At 44.3% G+C, this 24,262-nt stretch overlaps 1 protein-coding gene across 1 annotated transcript in view; it reads right to left on the reverse strand.

The window, feature by feature from the left end:
* Positions 1–716: 716 nt before the first annotated feature.
* The window catches only part of TRPV5 (transient receptor potential cation channel subfamily V member 5), a 32,034-nt gene continuing 8,488 nt past the window's right edge, over positions 717–24,262 (reverse strand). Inside the window, exons 6-17 of the mRNA XM_007090837.3 lie at positions 22,977–23,114; positions 22,581–22,679; positions 22,303–22,478; positions 21,785–21,931; positions 19,724–19,936; positions 8,697–8,783; positions 8,522–8,598; positions 8,111–8,276; positions 7,885–7,951; positions 5,533–5,801; positions 1,992–2,098; positions 717–1,308 (exon numbers count right to left, since the gene is read on the reverse strand). Coding sequence (XP_007090899.2) covers positions 1,002–1,308; positions 1,992–2,098; positions 5,533–5,801; positions 7,885–7,951; positions 8,111–8,276; positions 8,522–8,598; positions 8,697–8,783; positions 19,724–19,936; positions 21,785–21,931; positions 22,303–22,478; positions 22,581–22,679; positions 22,977–23,114 — 1,853 coding nt within the window. The 3' untranslated portion in view covers positions 717–1,001. The remainder of the gene's footprint in view (positions 1,309–1,991; positions 2,099–5,532; positions 5,802–7,884; positions 7,952–8,110; positions 8,277–8,521; positions 8,599–8,696; positions 8,784–19,723; positions 19,937–21,784; positions 21,932–22,302; positions 22,479–22,580; positions 22,680–22,976; positions 23,115–24,262) is intronic.

A 24,262-nucleotide genomic window follows, 5' to 3' on the forward strand; every position in this document is an offset into this window, starting at 1 on the left:
AGAGAATTATATGCCAATGTTCATAGCAGTATTACTCATAATAGCCAAAAGGTGGAAACAACCCTAATACCCATCAGTGGATGAATGGATAAATAAAATGTGATATATCCATACAATGAAATATTATTTGACCCTTAAAAGGAATAAAATTCTGATGCCTGCTACAACAAGGATGAATCTTGAAACTATTATGCTAAGTGAAATAAGCCAGACACAATAGGATTAATATTGAATGATTCCACCTGTATGAGGTACCTAGAGTAGTCAAATTCATAGACGTGGAGTGGAATATTGGTTATGAGGGACTGTGTGGAGGGGACAGTAGGGAGTTAATGTTTAATGAGTGCCAGAGTTTTGGTTTGAGATGATGAGAGCATCCTGTGGATGAATAGTAGTTATCATTATGCAACAGTGTAAATGTACCTAATGCCACTGAATTGTATACCTACATATGGTTAAGATAGTAAATTTATGTGATGTGTATCTTCCCACAATAAAATTTCTGAAAAATAAAGCAAGGATAAAGAACCTTTCTTATTGCAGTTTTCTAGTTGGGGGTTGGTTGCGGGGTGAGAGAGAGTCCTACAGGGGAAAAGGGAAGGGCCATAACCTCAGTGCCATGCCTGGATCTTCCCACATTAAGCCTTGTGGAACCAAGCAGGCTTCACCGCTCACTACTTTCTAGTGCCTGCATGAGGCAGAAAGAAAGATGATCCAGATGTTAGTCTAGCATCCCTAGTTCATGTCTTTGATGGCTAAATCCAACTTTGCTCTAAGAGACACCTTCTTTTCTCAAGATGTGGGACTTTCAGGAAACCAGAAGATATGTGGGACAACAGACGTCCATTGCCCATCTCCAGAAATGCTGATGTGAAGGATGAGACATGACCTTGAAGAATTATTCTGCCTATCCCCTCTCATGATTAACAGGCAAAACAATCAGATACTTCCCTCCATTTAGGCCCACCTGTTTGTCAGGCCAATAGTAACAGGGGTCCTCATCACAAATGATAGATATTTTCCTCTCCATCTCCCTCGCCAAGGTCCAGCCCAAGATTCACGTGTCCTAATGTGTTGCGACGCAGGATCTCCCAGCCCCGGTGGCTGCTGCTGCTGTGAGATGTGGTCCGGGATAGGGAAGGCGTTGGAGGGGCCAGAGAGGCTCTGGCTGGGGTCCCACTTTCGATCACAGAAACAGAGGGCTGTTTCTCAGAAAGCTGCTCTTGTCCATCCTCCTTGTCTGAGCCCTTGAAAGCTTCCACGTAGCGAAGCACTCGCAAAGGATTTTGATCATGGTGGTTCTCAACTCTGAGGAGGGCAAAGGGGAAGGAACTCAGGTGAGGTGAAGGAAAAAGGGCCATGAGGAGAAGGAGAGGGGGGAAGAGCACTTGTAGGAAACAGGACCAAGAGGACAGGGCAAGGAAGGGACCAGAGTCCTAGGATGAAATGAAGGGAAGAGCAGTGGAATGAAGGGTAAAGTGGGATAGAGACCGAAGAGGTAAGCAATCAGGATTTGGAGGGTAGTGGTGTGTGTGTGTGTGTGTGTGTGTGTGTGTGTGGTTGTGAATATGAAAGAGAAAACCAAGAGAGAAGAAAAGCCAAGTCAGGAGCTGAAGGTAGAGTATGGAGAAGGTTAGGTTCAAGGCAAGAATTTACTAGAAATGGGGGTCAGATAGGAACAAGACTAGAACAAGTTGGGTATCCCATGCCCACATCTGAGCATGGACACGTATATAACCTCACACACATTACTACCCTGATGTACTCACAGCCTGGCATCAGTTATCAGCCATCTTGTCGCTCTCCCTGTTGGCTCCACCCCCCTCCCCTAAACAGGCTAATGCAGTCTCACTTTATAGAGTGATGATGTCTCCTTTGGGTCCAGTTGGGGATCTCAGGAATGGAAATATGTGTGATAAATGTGAAACTGGGCACCCTACTCCCATGGCTTCATGCTTGTTAGCAGTTTATACATATTCACAGTCACTCACCGCAGGAACCAGCGGTCCCCCAGCCCATACTGGCAACCGCAGATCCCAGAGCGAGGCCACAGGAAGCGAGGCAGCTTCCGCTCCAGCATCACTGTGGTGGCCACCACCTGGGAGGAGTGAGAGATAGAGGAAACTCAGGAAGAGTGATGAGGTCTCAGGGAACACTAGAAGCCACCAACATGGGAACAAAGAGGAATCTGTCAGATGGGGACACCAGAAATTGGGGAGATGACAGCCATTGAGCCATGCCCTAGCTTGTGCCAGGCATCATGCTATCTGCTTTACTCACTCATCATAAAAGGAGAGAGAATATTATATGAGTGTTTTGAATAAGACTGTGACCCCTACATTACTATTCACATTCATAGAAAATGAGTCAGTCCAAACTAATCTCATTCGCTTTTTCATAGGAAAGCCAGACTAGTTATCTTGATTTAAATAAAATGATTAAATAGAATCTCTATGATTGTGGGATGAAATGACGCTGCTAGTGTTCAGGGAATTTGCAGCAAATTAAATACCCATATCCTCCAAAGAAAAAGAGTGGGTTAATGACTGCAAACTTGGCAAGGAAAATTCTAGTGGCATGTCACATGTTCTGTCCTTTGCCCAGCCCTCATTAATTACTTAAATGAAACATAGAAGACAAGCTTATCAAATATGACTGTGACACAAAACTGGGAGGGATATGTAATAATGTGAGGTGACAAAAGCCATATAAAAATGATCTCACCAGACTGGAATGCTAGTCAAATACCAATAATGTGAAATTTAAGAGAACCAAATGTAAGGTACTACACTTATATTTAAGAACAAAGAATCTGGGTAAGTACAGGAAGTGGTAAAGGGGCTTTACTAATTAAGTTGAATAACAAAGATGCATGGGTTCTAGTAGATCATGACCTTCATAAGGGCCAGATGTATATTTCTTTAAAGACCTGGCTCAATTTTTTTTTAAGTTTCTTTCTTTCTTTCTTTCAAGAGTGGGGGAGGGGCAGGGAGGGGGTGGAGAGAATCCCAAACAGGTTCTTCACTCTCAGTGCAGAACCCAATGTGGGGCTTGAACCCACAAACCATGAGATCATGACCTGAGCTGAAGTCAAGAGTTGGACACTTATATGACTGAGCCACCCAGGTGCCCCAAGACCTGGCTCAATTTGAGGTGCTATTTCTACTACAGTGTCCAAAGCAAGGGAAGGCATGACCCCTCTTTATATTGTATTACTCCAATCCTATCAGGAACACTCTACTTTTGAAAGGACCATGATCTCTTAGGCATGAACAAGTGCAGAAAGCTTGGTTAGTTGAAGAAACTAGCAATTCTTAAAGTAGCCCAATTCCCAATGTTGTATTTTTCTACTTGATTTCTTAGTTGGACCAAGTTCCCTCCAACATCAGGACTTTTTTTTTTTTGAAAGTTTATCTTTTTTGAGAGAGAGAGAAAGAGAGCACATGAGCAGGGGAGGGACAGAGAGAGAGGAGAGAGAATCCCAAGCAGGCTTTGCACTGTCAGTGCACAGCCCAATGCGGGGCTTGAACCCACAAACTGTGAGATTATGACCTGAGCCAAAATCAAGAGTCCAGCACTTAACCGACTGAGCCACCCAGGTGCCCCTAACCTCAGGACTTTTAATCATGTGTTCCCTTTCCCTATATAGAAGCTCTCCTTTATCTTGAAAAGGACATTTATGTGTCCTGTTGTGCCATCAGTAGGCCCCCACCTTGTTCTGGTAATAGACCCCTTTTGCTTGGACCATTGTCACTTCACCAATCTGTCTATCAGTTAGGGTAGACTGGACTGCACCCCAGCTGATTAGCTGATTCTCCCCTAAATTCCACTACCACCATCACCACTCCTTGGCCTTAACCTCAAATTCAAGGATGCACCTATAGCTCAAACCTGTTGCAGTGAGATGGAACTTAGACTGGCTTCTTGGGGGAAAAGATGCTCTTTGAGGGGTTACACCTCGCACAGTATCAGAAGGCATAGCGAATACAACAGATGGGGCCCTTGGAATTGTGCAATACAGTACACCTGCTCATTCCTTTGGGAATTTGGAGCTTCTAGAAGACATTTCACCAACGTGATGGGAGAGACTGACTTAGGAGAGCAGACTGGATAGGAGAGCAGAACAGAGAAACTGATGTAGTTACTGAAATGGAAATACACACTTTGGCCAGATATACTTAAAGATAGTTTAGTTCTTTAAACTTTCCAGTTACGAGGACCAACACATCTTGCTTCCAATGCCATTTATTTCTTTTTCTTTTTCTTTTTCTTTTTCTTTTCTTTTCTTTTTCTTTTCTTTCTTTCTTTTTTTTTTTTTAAGTATGTTTGCATTTGGTTCTCTGTCCCTATAGCCAAGAGTCCTGACTGATATAAATCCTAACCTCTATCCTTTTCTGTCATTCTCCTTAACTGGATAATTCTTACCCATGTCTAGGAGTTCACCTTAAATGTCACTCCATCAGGAAAGCATTTCCTAACTTTGCAATCAGACTCCTCTGTTGTGTCCTGTTCTTAGCATCTTCTACTTCTGTGTGATAGTTTTACTACTGTAGTTTTACAGACTTCCATGAAGTCCTTTATTTAATGGCAGTCTTCCCAACCAGACTGTGGGCTCCATGATACGCAGATGGCATCTGTTGCGTTCATGCTGGTGTCCCCAGCTCCCAGACATTTCCCAACACATAACAGGCTCTACATAATTATTGTTAAGTGAATGGAAAGTCTGAGTGGATAAATTATAGCTGTATTCAAATTTTTGGATGGTGTTCATACAGAAGAGTGTGTTCTGTGTATATTAAAAGAAAAGACTGGGGCCAAAGAATGGAATTGTAGAAAGATAGATTTCAGCTCCATGCAACATGGACATTTCTAATAACAAAAAGTTTTGAAATATGAAAAAGCTCTCTTCTTCCCAACCACTACCCAAATCCATATGATAATAAGAAGGTCCTAATCAGCATTAAAGAAGATATTAAATGACCTTTTGACCAATGAATAACTAATCACTGAGTAAGAACTCAACTACAGGACCACTAAAGATACTTCCAACTCTAAAATTATATTATCTTCACTGATATATAGAAAAAATCATAGAGAAACAGGGAGAAGCAAATAGAAGATAAGATTAAAAATTAAAATTTAAAACTAGAATATATAGCTGATGCCTGGCTTGCTTAGTCAGTTAAGCACCCATACTGGGTATAGAGATTACTTGAAATTAAAAATCTTAAAAAAAATAAGTAAAATTACAAAAATAAAAAAAACCCACTAGAATATATAAGACAGTCTCTAGTTCTCACTGGGCTCGAGGTTGACTATTGTATCTACTTTTCCCCTGTGATCAACACCTCAGCTCTTGGGTGTTAAACTACCCCTCCTTTTATCTCCTCCTCTGTCCAAATGTACCTTTGTTGAGGTGACAACACTGGATTGTTCTGTGACTCTCTTAAGAGTCGTGTAGCATAACATTTTCCACTTTGATTTTTCTCTCCATTCTCTTCCCCTTAGTAAGACTAACACTAGTAAACTCACCTGGGCCCTCCAGAGTTCATCCCGCTCATGGGCCACCCGCCAGTGTGTATCACCCATCATGGCGATGAACAGGTTGAGCATGAGCAGCGTGGCAATGATGGTGAAGGCAAAGTAGACAATGCCAAACATGAAGGGCAAGTTCACTTCGTAGTTGGCAGGCCCATCAATGACGGTGAGGAAAAGCTCAAAGGTGCTGAACAGTGCCATGGGATAGTCATAGAATTGCCCCAGGTTGGATGGGTCCTCTGTCTGGAAAATGACATAGAACGCTGCTCCGCCCAGGAAGTGGGCATGGAGATGGGGAAATAGGGAATTATCACAATAAGCATGGGCCCGGTTATATCTCCATACATTTGCACACTTGCAGACACACATACACGCCCATAAATGTACATATATGACTGTGTACATGTAAGTCACACTTTATGTGTGGACCCGGCTAGCCTTAAGATGTCTTATGACCAAGTTCATTACTCTGGACAATGGTAACACCCAGCCATTTAGTAAAATGTGTACACACATAAAATGTGTGTGTGTGTATTATATATATGATAGATATACACAAAATAAGTCACCTAACTGCTTTTAACATCTTAGAAAATTGAATATTTAAAAGATAATTTGTACATAAGAGACTCAAATATACAGAACAAACAGAGGGTTGCTGGAGGGGTTGTGGGAGGGGGGATAGGCTAAATGAGCAATGGGCATTAAGGAATCTACTCCTGAAATCATTGTTGCACTATATGCTAACTAACTTGGATGGAAATTTAAAAATTAATTAATTAATTAATTAAAAAATAAATAAAAGGTAATTTGTTACAAGAATGCATGGAATCTCCAACAATTTTAAAGAACTGACCATATGAAATGGCCAAAAGAAAAGCACCTTTAAAAAAAAATCTCAGTGGCCCCTAGATGACCATCCATCATTCTGAGGTTCCTGGGTGAGCTTGGATCATCATGGAAAAGGTCTGCTCAGTGTGTAGCCTACTGGATGATACTGGGCATCCTGGAACATTAGTACACCATTAGAACCTTTAAGAGACTTCTCTCTGTGTGGGGAACTGAAATATAAACTAAATGATCTCAAGAATGGAAATAGTATCTATGACAAAACATCACTTTTTTATTTACTGATGGACAAGGCAAGCACAACAACCAAGAAGAGACAATTTAGGAGATCCTGGGTATAGGACATCTATAGAAAACTACTCTGTCATTATGACTTCAATTGGCAGGTCATGATACTATGTACTGTATAACATACATATACTATATATAACATATGCTTACTGAGTAACTATATGCACACATGTTGTGAGCAGTAATTCATGATGTGTGCAGATGGGGTAGAGGGTGGGAAGAAAGAATATGTAAGGAATACTCCAAACAGGCAAGACTACCACAGTTTTACCCTTTCATAAGCTCAGATCTTGGGGTATTTTTTTTTTTTTTGGTCTGTTTGGTGGGAATTCCTGTTAAATGAGAATTCCTAGGACAGGAATAGTGCCTTTTGTTCTAAAAGGCCATCGTCTTTTAGAGTTGAGAGGTCTTCAAATAGCGCCTAGGGCATCCCCTTGTCTTACGGATGTTTGGTTGCAGACACAGAAGACTAGATTTGAGTTGCCATATCTCACTGTTCTTCCTTCCTCTTAGTGCCTTTCCATAAGAACTTTCTCCTACTTTCTCACTGCCTTCATCCTATCCTGGCTGTTATTTTCTCACTGTGTTCCTCTCTCTACCCTGACATTCCACGTGTGCCTTGGGCTGCGACTAAGTCCCTGCTCCCTCTTTCCCCAATCTCTCTTTACAGGTTTTTTTCTTCTGTTTTCCTCTCTCATCCTCAAACTCTCCAAAATAATTTTCTGTACTTCCTTTTTGATTTCTTTCTTTTTCTCCCAATTTTAAATGCACATAGGAAAAAAAAAAGGATGCTATGTGTTATTGAATTCTCTGTGTTTCTTCTTTTGAAGTGTAGAGACAGAAAGAGTTAAATATTGCACTGACTCTGTTTGCCCACATAGTTTTCTGAGATCCACAACTGGCCAGTCTTTCCTGTTTAATGGTGCTGTCTCTCCAAAGCCCTTTATCTATCTCTTCTTTAAAAATCTTCCTGGGCTGTTAGTCAACATGAATGTTACTAGCCCATAAATTCAGAGCATATCATCTACCTTCTAGGTCGTCTTAAGTGACCCTGATCCTATGGATACGAGTGTGCTTTTTGACTCAATATCCACCGGGGGGAAATAAGCAAAAGAGAGTATAAATGAGAACGGAGAGCAAGAGTGAGTGAACTTTCTGGAGAACTGGATCACATGACCTAGTAGTGTGGGGGGACAGTGCTCTTACCTGAGGCAAATCCCAGAATAACCACAGCCATCAGCCAGCAGAAGCGCATTAAGTCTCCAAAAATCATCTACAGGAAAGGGAAGGGGAGGGAGGTTGGAATGACCCTTCTCTACCTGCTTCTCTGCAGCTATCCTGCTAAACTGGAGGCCACCTAGCTCCATCTCCTCCCTTTGTCTGGAAAGGACTTATTGCTGAAGCCAGAGGAATCTTTGGGGAAGGCACTGACCTTCTGTATCATGATGGTGAAGGGACCAAGCATCTGGAATCCTCGAGCGAAGTACATAACACTGCACCAACCCAGCACCAGGGCAATGGACATGGGCACCATCTCCCCGTTCATGTTGGAGAGCCGCATCACCATGGTCACCAGCACCATGCAGGCATAGGTGATGCTTGGGGGAGGGGGCAGGGAACAAGGAGTGAGAGAGGAAATATTCCAGGTCTCCTCTAGCATGGTGATGAATTGGGTGGTACCCACTCAGGCTTAGTCCTTACACCCAAAACACACATATGAGCCCACTGGGCAAAAAATCCCTAGAAGTGAGAGTCAGCTGAAGTCTAGGTCCCAAAGAGTGAATAGAGACCTGGAACAATTCTGGCAAGGGAAGACATGGGACTGAAAGGAAGAGACACTCACATGATGACATGGAACGGTCCCCCGAGGATAGTCTGTCCAAAATAGCGAGAAGCACCAACCCTGAAGATGTCCGGGATCTGGGAAAAGGCCAGTAAAACAAAAAGACAATGTGGACTGCAGTTCAGTCTGGGGCCCCAGGTGGATGGCCTCAGCTTGGACCCTGGTTGTACTTCACCTCCAGGAGCAGGATGATCACAGCCCCCGTGATGGTCACCAGTTCCCCCACCAGACGGATCTTATCCTGCTGAGTCACATAGGCCTCCTGTGGGAGTAAATTCGGAGTAAGAAGTATTTTTTGATGGATTGAGAATCAAGTCTTTTGGGGCAGGTGGTCTAAAGCAACTAAAGTCCATCCCAGATGAAGCAAATTTCCCCTCACCACCACCATTACCCTCCTCCCCTGCCACTGTATTTGTCAATTGTGCTTAAATCTATGACCAGGCCATTAACCTATGTATTCAAGGCTTAATATACATTCTAAATAACTTGAGCCACCCCCTAGCAAATCACTATAATATATATTATGAGTGGTAATTTATGATGTGTGTACCAAGGGGCTGAAATCACATTTCACAGCATCAAGTTAAGAAGACTAAACCAACAGGAAGAGGCATTATTGGCTTGGGATGGTTTTGGCTATGTTGAAAGCCCAACTTTTCCAATCTCATGTGGTCTTTGGAAGGTAGACTACTCTATAAACACCTCACAGAATTCAGATTCCAGAATAGGCCCAGAATCTACCAGTTTTAGCAGAACCTTGAATAAGGCACTAAACCTCTCTGAGTTTGAGGTTTCTCATCTGTAAAAATGGAGACTCTAATGCTTATTCCTAGTGTTATTGTAGATATTAAATTAGAGGATGTATCTGGATATACTTTATAAGCCATAAATCACTATAGATATAGTTATGATTATATTATGATGTGGTAATATAGAAAAGGTCAGAAAAGAGGGTTAGAGACACTGAATGGATTTTAGTTTTGAGGAAGGGTCCCCATCTTATCCTGAGCAGTAGGTGTAGAAGGTACAACCCTAAGGTCAAGATAAAAGAAGACCATCCTTCTTCTGGGCATGTTGTTTCACAGTAAAAGGCTTACAACATTACACACATGTAGTGAAAGAATGCTGCAATACTGATCCTCAACTTTTGGAGGGTTATGGAGAATATCATTAAGACTGTGGACCCTCTTACCAGAAAACTGTGTTCGTATATATGTCATCCCCACATGAAATGTACAAATAATTTCAACACATTCAGGTATACTTCAAAATTTTAGGAAATCTCTTCTCTAAGGTCACCTCTCTGAGTAGTGCACCCAAGAACGGAGTTGAGAGTCCCTGAGGCCAGTGGGAAAGTTGATGATCTAAACTAGGAAGGATGTGATCCCTCATTAGGCATAAGGAATGCTAATCATCTCTGCTCTGCTGATAAACTGGAACCTCTGAGCATCCCTCAGCAGGCTACTTGGAGTGTGTATTCACTGGTCCAGTGAGAGGCATAGTTTTGAAATAGGAAGAGATGCTATGTAGTAGGAGGTGATCTATGATATAAAGAAGGTACCCACCAGGAGCCCCACAGATATTCAGAAACTGACAGCTCAGTAGAAGACAAGGATATAACCTTTATGGAAGAGTAGAACCAGACTTACCAACAGAGGGTGAAAATGTTTCAGGTAAATCATATGGGACCAGGAGAGATCAAAAAAATAGCTGATGTCTATGTGGTTGGTGAGCAATGTGATCTAACAAACTTGGCTAGACTTCAGTTACTTTATTGTTGATGTTGCTGCTGTTGTTGCTGTTATTGTTGTTTAGAGAATTGATGTTCTCTTGACAAACTGGTCAATTTTATTTTATCATCTAATGGGAAATTTCCCTTTTGCTTTGCTTCCAAGGAAGCTCAGAGGTTGGTTTTATTTTGTTTTGTTTTGTGTTTTGTTTAAATCCTCAGCTCTAACTGAATACCCCCTCTTCTGTCCTGAAATTCACTTCACGGGCCTCCTTCTTTTTCTTTATCTTAATGTTCCTATAGCATCTCTCTTTAATTGTAAAACATTCCAACTCCTTTTGGAGAATTAGGTAGTAAGTAGTGGAATAACTGGTAAGTATATTATATACAGAAACAAAATAATATTAAATGTAGAAATAAAATAACCTCATATGTGTTTGTACAAAAACTTTGAATCCTTTTTAAAACTTTGTATCTTGGTTTAGTAGTCTGAAGAACTGCCACCGACCTTTTTTTCCTTGGCTCATCTATATAAAGGAACTGTCCATCAATAGATGAGTGGATAAAGAAGATATGGGGGATATATATATATATATATTATTCAACCACAAAAAAGAAGGAAATGCTGCCATTTGCAACAACATGGATGGGCCTTGAGGGCATTATGTTAAGTAAAATAAGCCCAACAGAGAAGAGAGACACTGCATGGTACCACTTATATGTGGAATCTTAAAAAAAAAAAAAAGAAAGAAAGAAAGAAAGAAAGAAAGAAAGAAAGAAAAAAAGTCAAAATTCCAGAAACAGAGTGTAGAAAAGGGACGGTGGGGTGAAAGAAATAGGGAGAAGTTGGTAAAAAGGCACAAACTCTCAGCTATAACATGAATAGGCTCCAAGAATCTAATGTAAAACATGACTGTAGTTAATTACACTGCATTATATAATTGAAATTTGCTAAGAGAATGGAACTTAATTGTTCTCATCAAAAGCAAAGAACGAAGATAAATATGTGAGGTGATGAGTGTGTTAATGAACTAGATGGTGGGGATCCTTTAATGGTGTGTACGTATTCCAAATAACCGCAATGTATACTTTAGGAAACTTGCAATTTTCTTTGTCAATTATACATCAATAAAGATGAAAAAATAAAGGAACTATTCGGCTTTTAAAACACTTTGTTTTTCTTTTGATTTTAAAGGAATTCTAGTGTTTCACACCATGTGTTTAACGTAGGCTCTCGGTTCGGAATAGATACTCTTTTGTTTATAAAATCTTTCAGAAAGATTTTAGTGGTTTAAAAATGGACAGGAGTGGGGCACCTGGGTGGCTCAGTTGGTTAAGCGTCCAACTCTTGATTTCAGCTCAGGTCATGATCTCATGGTTTGTGAGGTCAGGCTCTGCGCTGACAGTGCAGAGCCTGCTTGGGTTTCTCTCTCTCTCTCTCTCTCTCTCTCTCTCTCTCTCTCTCTGCCTCTCCCTCTCTCTCAAAATAAATAAATAAACATTTAAAAAACAGACAGGAACATTGAATTTTATAAATGACTTACTGGTGTCTATTGAACTGATAATAAGAATTTCCTCTTAATTAACTACCTTTGTGAATTGAACCCTAAACTTAAACTGGTAAATGAGTTTTCCCTTAAATTTTGAGAATTTTACTCTCTGGAGATTGTATTCGAGATTTTCTGTCCCTGTTGAAAGGCTGATCCACAGCTTTTGGGATGTGTGGTCTTTCTGAAAGGATTTTGGAATCAAGGTCATGTTCGACAAAATAAAGTAGAAGAGGCACTCATTCTCAAGGTCCTATACATTCAGTCTCTCAATTCTCTCTCAAAGGCTTCCCCCGTCCATTCTCAAGTCACAGCACTACTCTCTTAATGCAAACCTGCAGCATCTGTCATCTGGTTTACCATGAAACCATTTCCCCTCGTTCAACCCACCATCCACCATGCTTCTGGACTGGTCTTTCTAAAATGCAAGTAGCATCACATGGCTGAGCTGCTCACTACCATTCCTAGTTCCCTGAAGTCTTCAGAATAGAAATGAAGGGGAGATAAGATTGGAGGGCACTCTCTAGATCTTTACCATAGCAGAAATTCCAAATATTCCAACAATAATCCCATTATATTCCAATAATGTATAGATTTAATTAATGAATAAAGATGGAAGCATATTATTCAGTAGCGTGGAGACAGCAACAGGAATGAAAACTTGAAGAGGTAAAACCTGGGTTACCTCCAGGGAATAAGACATTGGGTCAGGAGAGGCCCCCACACTGCTGCTCTTCATTATACCTGCCATGTGATTTTCAAGTCATGTGCATGTGTTCTTCTAATTCTTTTGATTAGATGAGAATAAAGAACAATAAGAGCCAGACTAGCAAACGTGATGTACAGAAGCCTTGCTGGTCTGGCTTCTCCTCTGTGTCCCCATATTCTGTGTGATGCTCCGGGCACATCGAACTATTGGGGTTCTCGGTTGTTAAGTCAGGCCTTTGCATGGACTGTGCCCTTTTCTTAGGATGTCTTCCTCCATAAGTTTACTGGCTCACATCTACTTAAGCCTTAAGACTCAGGTCACAGCATTCCTCCTGGGCCTCCTTTCCTGCCCCTCCACACCCCGCTCAGGGGCTCTCCCATTGGCACATGGCACCACTCTGCTTACATACCTCACCCAGCACACTGCAATCTTTTCATAAAGACCACAAATGCCTCGCCGGTAATCTCAGAGTCCCCCGAGAGCAGGGACGTACTACTCCTTTTTACCCACAATGCACCATGTAGTGGATGTTCCATTGATTTGAAAGAAAGAAGGAAGAAAAAGAGGGGATAAGAAGGCAGGTGCAAGCTGAGCATGATCAGAAAGTTGCAAAGGGGAGATAAAGACAGAATCGGGAAGTGGGACTGGGAAACCTCTCTGGAGGCATATGGGGAAAAGGTCACAATGAATTAGGCCTTTTCAGGATTTCCATATTCGTAGCTCAAGGTCACCTAAGCAAGCCTGGCTAATAATGCACTGAGAAAATACTCCACCCCACTCTAAAAATAAATGTCTTTCAATAATGACTGGAATTCTTTACATCATCATATGGCTTGGAATTTTCAGAGTTGTCAACAGCCAAATCCCCTGAGGAGGCTGATCATTCATACTTCATTGTGAGCCTAATGGCCTTGCTCTCATTTACCAGCTGACTGAGCTCATTGCCTTGAAGGAAATGCCCAGAGCGGGTGGGCATAGCAGAGTCAAAGTCACCTGAACCACTCAGAGACAGGCAGGGAGCATGGGCCACCCAGAGGAGGTGGGAAGACAGCAGAAACAGTGGTCAAATTCCAGTCCTAGACCTTCTCTACCTCCCCAAGACCCCAGCTTGCAAAGGAATGAAGTGCCCAGAAAGAGTCCTGCTGGCTAATAATGAGGAGTTTCAGGGATTTTCTAACCAGGCTGCCCCTCACACTCCATGTCCCTTGTCTTGCAGGGACAGATCAATTGTAGCTGGACACAGGTGAGTGTGGGTAGCCCTCAAAGCCTGGGGACACGAGTTTCTCACGCAGTGGGTCCACTAAGAAAGAACACTGGTGTTCGGCACATCGCTCTGGACAGAGAAATGACCTCAGTTGGTATTTAAAGGTGAAGTTCTGAAATAAAGCTGACCAAAATCCCAATTCCAGTGATGCTCTTACTAGCTGAGTGTCTTTGCCAAAGTACTTAAGCTCTCTGGCTTCAGATTCACTGTCTTTAAAGTGGTGATGATTTTCTTTAGTTATTAGGATATCTATATGGATTAAATGATCTAATGCTTTGTCATCCAAAATGTGGTTCATAGAATTACAACATCAGCATTCTCCCAAAGCTAGTTAGGAATCTCAGGTCTCACTGGAGCTTTATTGTCAGAATCTGCGGAAATAAAATTTATTTATAAAAAATAAATCTATTTTTTATTTTACTTATTTTAATATTTATTTATTTATTTTTGAGAGAGAGAGAGAGAGAGAGAGAGAGAGCGAGCAGGGAGGGGAAGAGAGAGGAGACAGAGAATCACAAGCAGGCTCCATGCTGTCAGCACAGATCCCAAGACAGAGCTCAAACTCACAATCTGTGAGATCACGACATGAGGTGAAATCAAGAGTCAGGTGCACAACTGACTGAGCCACCCAGGTGCCCCTTTATTTTCTATTTTAGAGAGAATGGGAGCACTCACACAAGCAGAAGAGAGGGGCAGAGGGTGAGAGAGAGAGTGCAAGTAGGGGAGAGGGGCAGAGGGAGACATGAGAGAGCATCTTAAGCAGGCTCCATGCTCAGCATGGAGCCCGACACGGGGCTCCATCCCACAACCCTGGAATAATGATCTGAGCCAAATCAAGAGTTGGACACTCAACTAAGCAGCCCAGGAACCTCCTAGAATCTGCATTTTAACCAGCTCCCCCAAGCACTGATAAATGCATGTAAAGTGCACAAAGCAAGCACTAAGTTTGATGCTCAGTTAGATGCTATTTTCACCTACCAGGCTCCCTACTTCTCCTCGCCTCTTTTCTTCTTTAATTTGCTGTGCTTGTCTCACAGTAAGTTGGTTAGGAACGCTGAACAAAGTTGTGTAGAGCTGGAGGTCAGTTGGGTTTTTCAAATAGCTGTGGTGCTTTGGGTTTTTCAGAGCTTGTGAGGAGTAACAATGTGAAAAGATCAATCCCACTGACCATGACAGGTAGAGGACAATTTCTTTTTTTTCACACAAAGCAAATATTTAATAAATTATTTCTGAATTATTCAATTTGTTTGCTGTCTTCTTAGTTATTCTTTCTTATGGCAGGGTTACTTTCTATTCTTCGTCTTTTAAAACATTTTAATTCTAGTTTAGTTAATATATAGTGTTAAATCAGTTGCAGGAGTACAATATGGTGATTCGACAATTCTATACATCACCCAGGGCTCATCAAGATAGATGAACTCTTATTTCCCCATTTTACCCATCCCATCTGCTAACTATCTGTTTGTCTTCTGTAGTTAAGAGTGGGTTTTTTTCTTTTCTTTTTGGTTTATCTCTTTTTTTCTTTTGTTTTGTTTCTTAAATTCCACCTTTGAGTGACATCACAAGGTATTTGTCTTTCTCTGACTGGCTTATTTCTCTTGGCATGATACTCTCAAGCTCCATCCACGTCATTGCAAATGGCAAGATTTCATGCTTTTAAATGAACAGAAACCTATGAGTCATTCCTGCCACAGTCTTCTCCTTTCTTCCCTGCACCAAATCCATTGTACAGTAGTGATGCCAACCCCCCAGCACATCCCCAGGCCAACCCACCATTATCTCTTACTTGCTGAACTAGAACAGCCTCTTTACTAGTCTCCCCACATCCACCTGGCCCCTTCAAATCTATTCTCCATCCTACACAGACATTTTTCTAAACCAGAAGTCCTGTCAAGTCCCTCCCCGAGTTAAAGTCCTTCTGAGGGGCACCTAGGAGGCTCAGTTGGTTGGGTGACTGACTGCAGCTTGGTCATGATCTCACAGTTTGTGAGTTTGAGCCCTACATCAGGCTCTGTGCTGACAGCTCAGAGCCTGGAGCCTGCTTCGGGTTCTGTGTCTTCCTCTCTCTTCTCCTTCCCCTGCCTTGTGTTCTATCAAAAATAAATAAACACCAAAAAAATTTTTTAAATCCTTCTCAGCTTCCCATTATCTTTGGGATAGAGAGAAAAATCTTCAATATGGCCTACAAGGCACTTCACGATTTGAGAAGGATCCACGTGGACAATCTCATCTGGAGGCCCTCACCGCGGCTCCTGTGTTCTAGCTCTTCTTTCAGTCCTCAGATGTTGTCAAAGTTCTTCCTGCCTCAGGGCTTTTGTGTGTCCATTCTTTCTGCCTAGGACTAACTTTTCACCTCTAACTGGTATCCAGCTCTCTCAGCTTAGGTGTCTTCCTCAGGGAAACCTTCTCTGGCTTTTCAGCATGCCCAGGCGCCTGCTGTAAGCTCTCTTAGCATCCTGTCCTTTTCCTTACCAGAGGAAAAAATACTGTGAATTGTAACAATGATGGATTGTAATGAAATATCTATTCTTTTAATTAATGTACACCAGTCTGTAGACTGCAAAAGGGCAGAGAGATCGTGTGTATTTTGCTCAGACCATGTTGAATTTCTAACATCTATAACAATGTCTAGGTTCGGTAGGCAGAGGAAAGATGGAGGAAATCTTCAGGAGACAAAAAGGAAATTTGATGAGAGAGCAATGCCCTTTTGCTAAACAGCACATCAGGAATCTAAAGGACCAGAGTGACTGACTTAAGACTGGAAAGTTAGAGACGAATAGATACCCGAAATGGAAGCCAGTAGTTCTCAGCCTTGGCTGAATATTACGATCACTCAGAGAGTTCTTAAAAATACCATCAATGGACATTCTGATTTATTAGGTGTGGTGTAGCTTAGGAACCAGTGTTTTCACCAGCTTCCCTTCTTGGTGAAAAGTCACTGATCTAGTAAGAGGTAGGATCTGTGCAGGGTCAAATAACTATTTGGTTTCAAAGTCAGGACTAAAATCCAAGCCACCTGACTCCCACACTTTGAACTTTCTGCTCCCCTGGAAACCCAAGAGAACTAGGACTGCAATGCATGTCATTCTGCCTAAACCAACTAGACGCTGAATGGAGGTAGGAGATCAATCCAGTTAATTAATAGCGTGCTTAGGAAACTCTGGAAAAGCACAACTTTAATGGCTGAACAATGAGGCATCTTAGAGTGAAGTAACCCCTTAAGATAGCCCCAAAACTGGATAGAGACACACTAACTCCATCCTCGTGGATGTCTGCTTTTGTGTAGTTTGTTTTGTTGCATATAAATAGATGAGTTTTTCATTTTTCCATTCATTTCAACTGTCCTGAGAAGGTGAGGCTGGGTGGCTCTCATGGAGCACAGTGACTTCTCTGGATCCCATGAGATCCACAGAGAAAATTCTTCTGTGACTGAGAGCCCTGTGCGTCCAATTTATTAGTATAATTGGATATTAAAGTATTCATTTGTCTAAGATAAATCCCCATGGGCCAACTAACATGTCAACAACTGTATGAATCAAGTTAAGGGGTGTCTGGGTGGCTCAGTCAGTTAAGTACAACCTTGGCTCAGGTCATGATTTCATGGTTTGTGAGTTTGAGCCCCACATCAGGCTCTGCGCTGACAGTGTGGAGCCTGCTTGGGATTTTCTGTCTCCTCTCTCTCTGCCCCTCCCCCAGCTCACATGCTCGCTCTCTCTCTCTCTCTCTCAAAATAAATAAATAAACATTTTTTTAAATCCTGCCTGGGATTCTCTCTCTCCCTTTCTCTCCCTGCCCCTCCCCACTCATGCTCCCATGCTCTTTCTCTCTCAAAACAAATAAACTTTAAAAAATCAAACCAAGGCACACTTGGTGCATTTTCATTGCTCTAAGACTCTCAAGTAATATAAAGTAGGAAAAAAAGAGAATTTCCTATTATTTAATAAGCCCAGTACATCATGAAATCAGGATCTTTCAGATCATGGTGATCAGCTGAGAAGCCCCTGATATTATCCAGGTTGATTTATTTACTGAATAAGAGGACCCAGATATTCCATAAATTCAGGACAAGGCTCAAGGGGTAACACCAAACAACAGGGACCTTCCATTGGTGGTCTTTGCTACCCGATCCTCTTATAAGACCATTTGTAACCCTTAGCCTCTCTCCCCTGACCAAGAAAAGAATATTTGAAAGTCAATAGTCTCCTATTTGGGCTAAAGTAGCTATTATCTAAGTGAAAGACAAAAGGGTAAAAGTGGTACCAGGGAAGAAAGGAAGGAAAGAGGAAAGAAAAGAGAAGGATAGGGAGGTTGTCTTAGCTAAAACTATGCTTCACCTAGTCCTGAGGCAAGGGGAGGGGATCTTCTAAATATAGACTATCTGGGTCAAAAAACATGTTAGTCCTGTCCTAAAGAGAAAGGGGCACATAGGGAGGAGACTTGGAGTACTCAATTGCTCAGTTATCACCCAATTCTCAGGCCAGAACGTTATCTACAATCTAAATCCAGAAAATCCCTAGGTAAGCTTGAGACAAAGGGGGACTGGGAGAACAACACATCTGGGAAATAGGGCCTAGAATGTTGGAAAAGCCCAGTCACCCTCAGCTCATTCATGGGTGTGCATTTTCCCCATTTCTAGTTTCTCACCCATCTCACTTGGCCATCTTCTCAATGTCCTTACTTCCCCCTGTGTGGGTTCCACACCAGGGCCAGCCTTTGTGCCCAATTTGAGATGCATGGAATAAAACCTCCCCCCAGCACACTGGTGCCCGCCGTAACAGGACAGCCACTCCACACTCAGGACCATCCTCTCTGGGCAGCAAACCCTCCTTTGTCAGAGACAGGCTCTGGATACACGAGCACGCTGAATATATACTGAGAGGCAGTTACAGGAGCAAGCGAGGTGGAGTGTTGTGACCAACTCTGCGGTTTAATGAGGCTCTGCCTTGTTGTTTCTCTGTGTATCCCACTCTCTCTGGCCTAACTTGACTCGGGGTTTTTGTTCCTAGACGAAGCAAGCAACTTATGTTCTCTTTCTGACCCGAACTACCCCTCTTCCTAGCCGAGGCTGCGCCATACTTGTGGCTGGCCCATCCTCCATGGAACATAAATCTCCAGTCACCTAGCTCTTACTCGCCTGGCAAAATTCTTCTTCCCCTGTCTTTTGCCTTCTGCCCACATACCTGCACCCACCTTTGGCTATTTCAGGTCCCCGGGACAAAAACTGTGGTTAGCCACGAACTGTAAACCAACCCAAAGTAGCCACACTCGTTGACTGTAGATGCTCAGGGGCTCCCATTAGAGCCTACTAATGTTGTCACCCGAGAGGGAGAGTTTGCTCCCATCAACAGCAGACTCTTACAGCTACTCTACACCTCTGCCCAGCCATCCTTAACACCCTGGGTCTCTGAACAACACTACAGAATGGCAAGCCCACAGGCATAAAAGGAGCCTCAGAAATTATTTACTTCAACCTGCTACTTAATCCAGGGACCTTGTGCAGGGGACCTGACAGGTGGTCCGACAGCTGACACAGGATTGCCAATGCCCTCATGTTGACAGCACACAGAAGAGAGGGCAGGCCAGAAGGGACGTCTGTGTTGCCCTAACAGACCAGAAATGGACTCAGAAATGTACTTGGAGTATGATTTTCCTCCCTTTTGAACAATAGGGCTTACAAATTATAAGGAAGTTCACAAATGTATGGTGTTCGTAACAGCAAGTATTCTTTCAGGGTTAGCGAGAAAAACCACAGGTCCCTGGGTAAGTGTGTTTTTTACTCATTAAGCTCCCTTTTTGGTCGGCTATCTCATGCCGAATTTCTGTCTGCGTGACCAGGAGCCTGTAGCCGCTGGAGCCCAGTGAGTAGTGCCTTTCCTGGGTAGGTATCCTTCAGGCATCCAGCACCAGCACCCCGCGCTCCCACTCCCTTCCATCCCCTTCCAGGAAGAGTCACCTGCAGCAGTTTCTGCTGGAGGACTGTGTTGTCCCGGGGATCTGTGCGGTTGCCCAAGCGGAACTTGAGGGGGCGGTAGATGCAGCAGGCGGTGAAACAGATCATATAGAGCATGTACAGGGCACCCAGAATGTGAAAGTACCGCCGTCCGTATCTCTTCCACTTGAGGCTCACCAGCTCTTTCACTGGGGTCTGGTCCAGGATCTGGCGAGCCTACCATGGAAGCAGTGCATAGGTTGGGGGGCAGGGGGTGACTGGCACGGTGAGGAGTGCTGGATTTCCCGCCAGGTCCCAGAGGGCAGCGCAACAACAGCATCATCACTATTCATTCTGTTAAAGAAGTAAGCACGAGACGCCAGAACCCCAATGAGGCTTTGAGGGATGAGCAGTAGTTAGTAGAAAGAAGGGGGAGTTAGAGATCGGTCCACAAGCAGCAGCAGTCGCCAAGGCAGCCAGGTGAGAGAGGTGGTCATCTGCAAACAAGGTGCATCTGGGGACATGAGAAGACCCGTGGGGAGTGGCGGGCAGGAGTTGTAAGGGGTGACGTAGATAAGAGGCAGACCATCAGGTATTGGGAGCACAGTGGGGAGTTTGAATTATCTTTCCGAATGCAATAGGGAGCACAGAGGGTTCAAGCAAGGAAGTGGTCCTATTTTCTCTGCAAGTCTTAGGCACTGGAGGGGAGCAGTAGAGGCACGGAAAGTTGGATGAGGCAACCATCTAAGCCTCCGCGGCAGGCTGGAGTCTGATAGAAGTACACAGCAAGGGGTTAAGCACAAATGAGAGTGGGGGGTGGAGGGGATGAGGCGTCTGAGAAAGTAAGAAAAGGCAAAAGTCAAACCATAGCTGTAGGAATGAACCATCAGCCAACAGAATACCTTTTCTGCTGAACCCAGAGGGAAGGAGAGATGGTGGACAGTTTCTCATATATTTGGCAGCTCAAGGCAGGAAGTAGGAGGAGCCCGATTTTTGCAGAGAGCCTCAATTTTTGCCATAATGTAGGAGTCTGGGCTTCGAGGGAACTAAGGGGGGAAGGCTATGAGAGATGTAAAAGGGGCTAGGAATTTTGAAGGAAAGGAAAAGTAGCTGACTAAGACAAGAATAAAACCTGGAGGAGAACACCGAGAGCTCACTGAAACCAGACATCAAGGATTTATGTCGGCACAATTCACACAGCGGGATTGGCGTTCTAATTCCTAAGAAATCCTGATAGAAGTTTATCTGCTTCCAGGAATATTCTCTGAATAAGATCACACTAAGTGACCTTTCAAGTTCTCTCTTACTAACGATTGCCTGCATTTTATGGCCTTAGAAAGGTTCTTAGGAAATTGCCAGGTTGCAGATAAACAACAGAAATTCTATCTTGCCACTATTTTGGAAGTTCCCGAGGACCCGAAGCATTTGTTCCTTGCTCCTAGAGTCTTTGACAAATTTTCCCTTCCTACTGTTCACTCAGTTCAGTACTATCAGAATGGCGCACGTGTTTCCCGCTCTCTGGGGAGCTCTTTCCCCTCCTCTTCCTGGTGAATTCCAGCTCCCCTAGAAGACCCAGCTGAAGCCCTTCCTCTGTGACATCTTCCCTGGCCCATCCAGGACAAGTCACTTGACCTCAGTGTTGCTGCCACTGTGCATGGTGCAGACTCCTATGGTGGCATACATTGTACTCCATTGCACTTACTGAGGACAGGGAGTAGGGTGTGAGGAAGCAGACAGGAACTATGATTGATTTCTGTACTCTCAGTTCCTTATACAGCAGCTGGGACTCAGAAGGTCCTCAGTGTGCTGAATGAATGAATGAATGAATGAATGAATACTACGAAGTGGCTTCCATTTGGAGACTCCCTCAGCTAAAAGGTTAGTATGAGAAAGGTAAGCAGAAAGGGCTGGAGCTGGGCAGAGGGAGAATGCAGTCAGACTGGACTTTTCTCCCAAAGGCTCCATGGTTCGGTTCTCATCTCCATTTATTATAAATCAGGGAAGTGTCTGGAGCCCAGGATGTAAGCAAATGGACAGGCTTTGCTCAGACACTTGACAGCCCCTGGTCATCTGTGGCACCCATACCTCTCGCTTCTTGGAGGAAATCACCAGCTCTAGAAAGGACACGTCCTCCCCCCAGGAGTCGATCTCGGTGAGGTCATAGAGAGTGGAGGTCAGCGGCCCGTAGGTCCACTGGATGTGCTTCCGCTTCTGCATCAGGTGCTGGAACATCTGAGAAGACACGGTGGTGAGTCGGAGGGTCAGCGTGAGAAGCTGGGCCGGGGGGTCTCCACCGCTGACGAGGGCTACGGCCCGCTCCTTGCGACTGATAGACAGTTAGTTGCATGAGCCTCCTTTTTTCTGGTTGTCTTTCTTTCCCACACACCCTATAAGGATCTGAAAGAGGAGGACGGGCAAAGGGAACAGAACGCCGGGCTCCCAGAGCAGATGTCCTAAAGCGACATTCTCAAAGCCTCCCGCCCAGGGGTCCCTGAGGCTGAGCATTTAGCGACGGAATATGGAGGAAGGGGCCCCACCCTCCGGGCAGTTGGGCACCAAGGGTCTTTGAAAGGCTGCCATGGGGCCAGGGGAGTGTCCCTCACCACGGTGTTGCCCTCCACTCCGGCCAGCTTGAAGGGGGTGAGACCCTGGTGATTGGGCACGAGGTCCAGGGACTGCAGGTGGTCCCTGCGCCCATCATAGGACAGCAGCAGGTTGTACATCTGGCAGGCAAAGGTCTTGTTGGGCTGCAGGACGAGGATGTGCAACACGGTGTTTCCTGGGGGAGGACGCGGGCGTCACGTGGCCGTTGCGCTGAAGTCCCCGCTGATGCCTTGCCCGACCTGGGGTGGCCCCTGCCCTCCCGGCCCCCAGCTCTTACCCAGGGAGTCCTGGGCCCGGATGTCAGCTCCATGCTCAATGAGCAGCCTCACCATCTCCTCACTGCCCACGCAGGCAGCAAAGGACAAGGGGTGCTCCCCTGTGGACACAGAAGGCTCGCTGCCGTGAGGGCCCGATGGGCTGGGGGATGGGCAGCGTCCCCGAGTGACTGCCTCCTTGCCCTCGCGTGGCAGCTCTGGGCTCGGGGACGCTCGTCAGCAGAAGCAGAGGCAGGGATGGAGCACGCGGCGCGGGGAGGCTTGGCTCTGGCCTGAAACCCTGGAAGGCCCGGCCGCTTCCGGCTTTTCCGGGGGCCGGAGCCCTCCTCGGCCCGCCCTCCCTTTGCTCTTGCCCACCTCCCCATGTCCCTTCCTCCCAGCCCCGGCCCCGCTCTCACCAAAGTAGATGAGGTTGCGGGGGCTGCGGCGGAACGCCGTGCCTGTGGCTCTCGCAGACACGCTGGCCCCGTGGGCAAGCAGGGCTCTCACCAAGTTCACGTTCTGGTTCACGATGGCTATGTGCAGGGCGGTCTGACCTGGCCCAGAGAGAGAAAGAGAGACGTCTCAGTGATGGGGCTGTCCCCAATTCTTCCAAGGACACAACATCTCACTGGCAGGCAGGAGGTCCCTGACAGGTCCTGGCATAGATTTCTGCCCTTGGCTTAGCACAGTGGCCTGAGACTCAGGGCAATTTGTCTCATAGGCTGTCCACCTCACTGTCCCCACCTCTTGACTGTTGTGGGTAGGGTGTACATGGGATCACTGTAATGTTGCTATAAGAGAAAGAAACAGAGTTTTGTCCTACAGGGAACATGAGAGGAGTTGAAAGGAAAGGAAACAGTGAATGGCTAAATAAAGTCACATATGCTTGCAATCCCAGACTTCAAGCTGTATTACAAAGTTATAATCATCAAGACAGTATGGTCCTGGTACACGAACAGACACATAGATCAATGGAACAGAATAGAGAACCCGGAAATGAACCCACAAATGTATGGCCAACTAATCTTTGACAAAGCAGGAAAGAATATCCAATGGTAAAAAGACAGTGTCTTCAGCAAATGGTGTTGGGAAAACTGGACAGCAACACGCAGAAGAATGAACCTTGACCACTTTCTTACACCATACACAAAAATAAACTCAAAACAGATGAAAGACCTAAACATAAGACAGGAAGCCATCAAAATCCTAGTGGAGAAAACAGGCGACAACCTCTTTGACCTCAGCTGCAGCAACTTCTTACTCGACATGTCTTGGGAAACAAAAGCAAACATGAACTATTGGGACCTCACCAAGATAAAAACCTTCTGCACAGTGAAGGAAACAATCAGCAAAACTAAAAGGTAACCAACAGAATGGGAGAAGATATTTGCAAATGACATCTCAGATAAAGGGTTAGTATCCAAAATCTATAAAGAACTTATCAAACTCAACACCCAAAAAACAAATAATCCAGTGAAGAAAGGGGCAAAAGACATGAATAGACACTTTTTCAAAGAAGACATCCAGATGGCTAACAGACACATGAAAAAATGCTCAATATCACTCATCATCAGGGAAATACAAATCAAAACCACAATGAGATACCACCTCACACCAGTCAGAATGGCTAACATTAACAACTCAGGCAACAACAGATGTTGGCGAGGATGGGGAGAAAGAGAAACCTTTTTTTTTTAATGTT

Source organism: Panthera tigris, chromosome A2, assembly GCF_018350195.1.
Source record: "Panthera tigris isolate Pti1 chromosome A2, P.tigris_Pti1_mat1.1, whole genome shotgun sequence".
In the NCBI taxonomy this organism is placed as follows: Eukaryota; Metazoa; Chordata; class Mammalia; order Carnivora; family Felidae; genus Panthera; species Panthera tigris.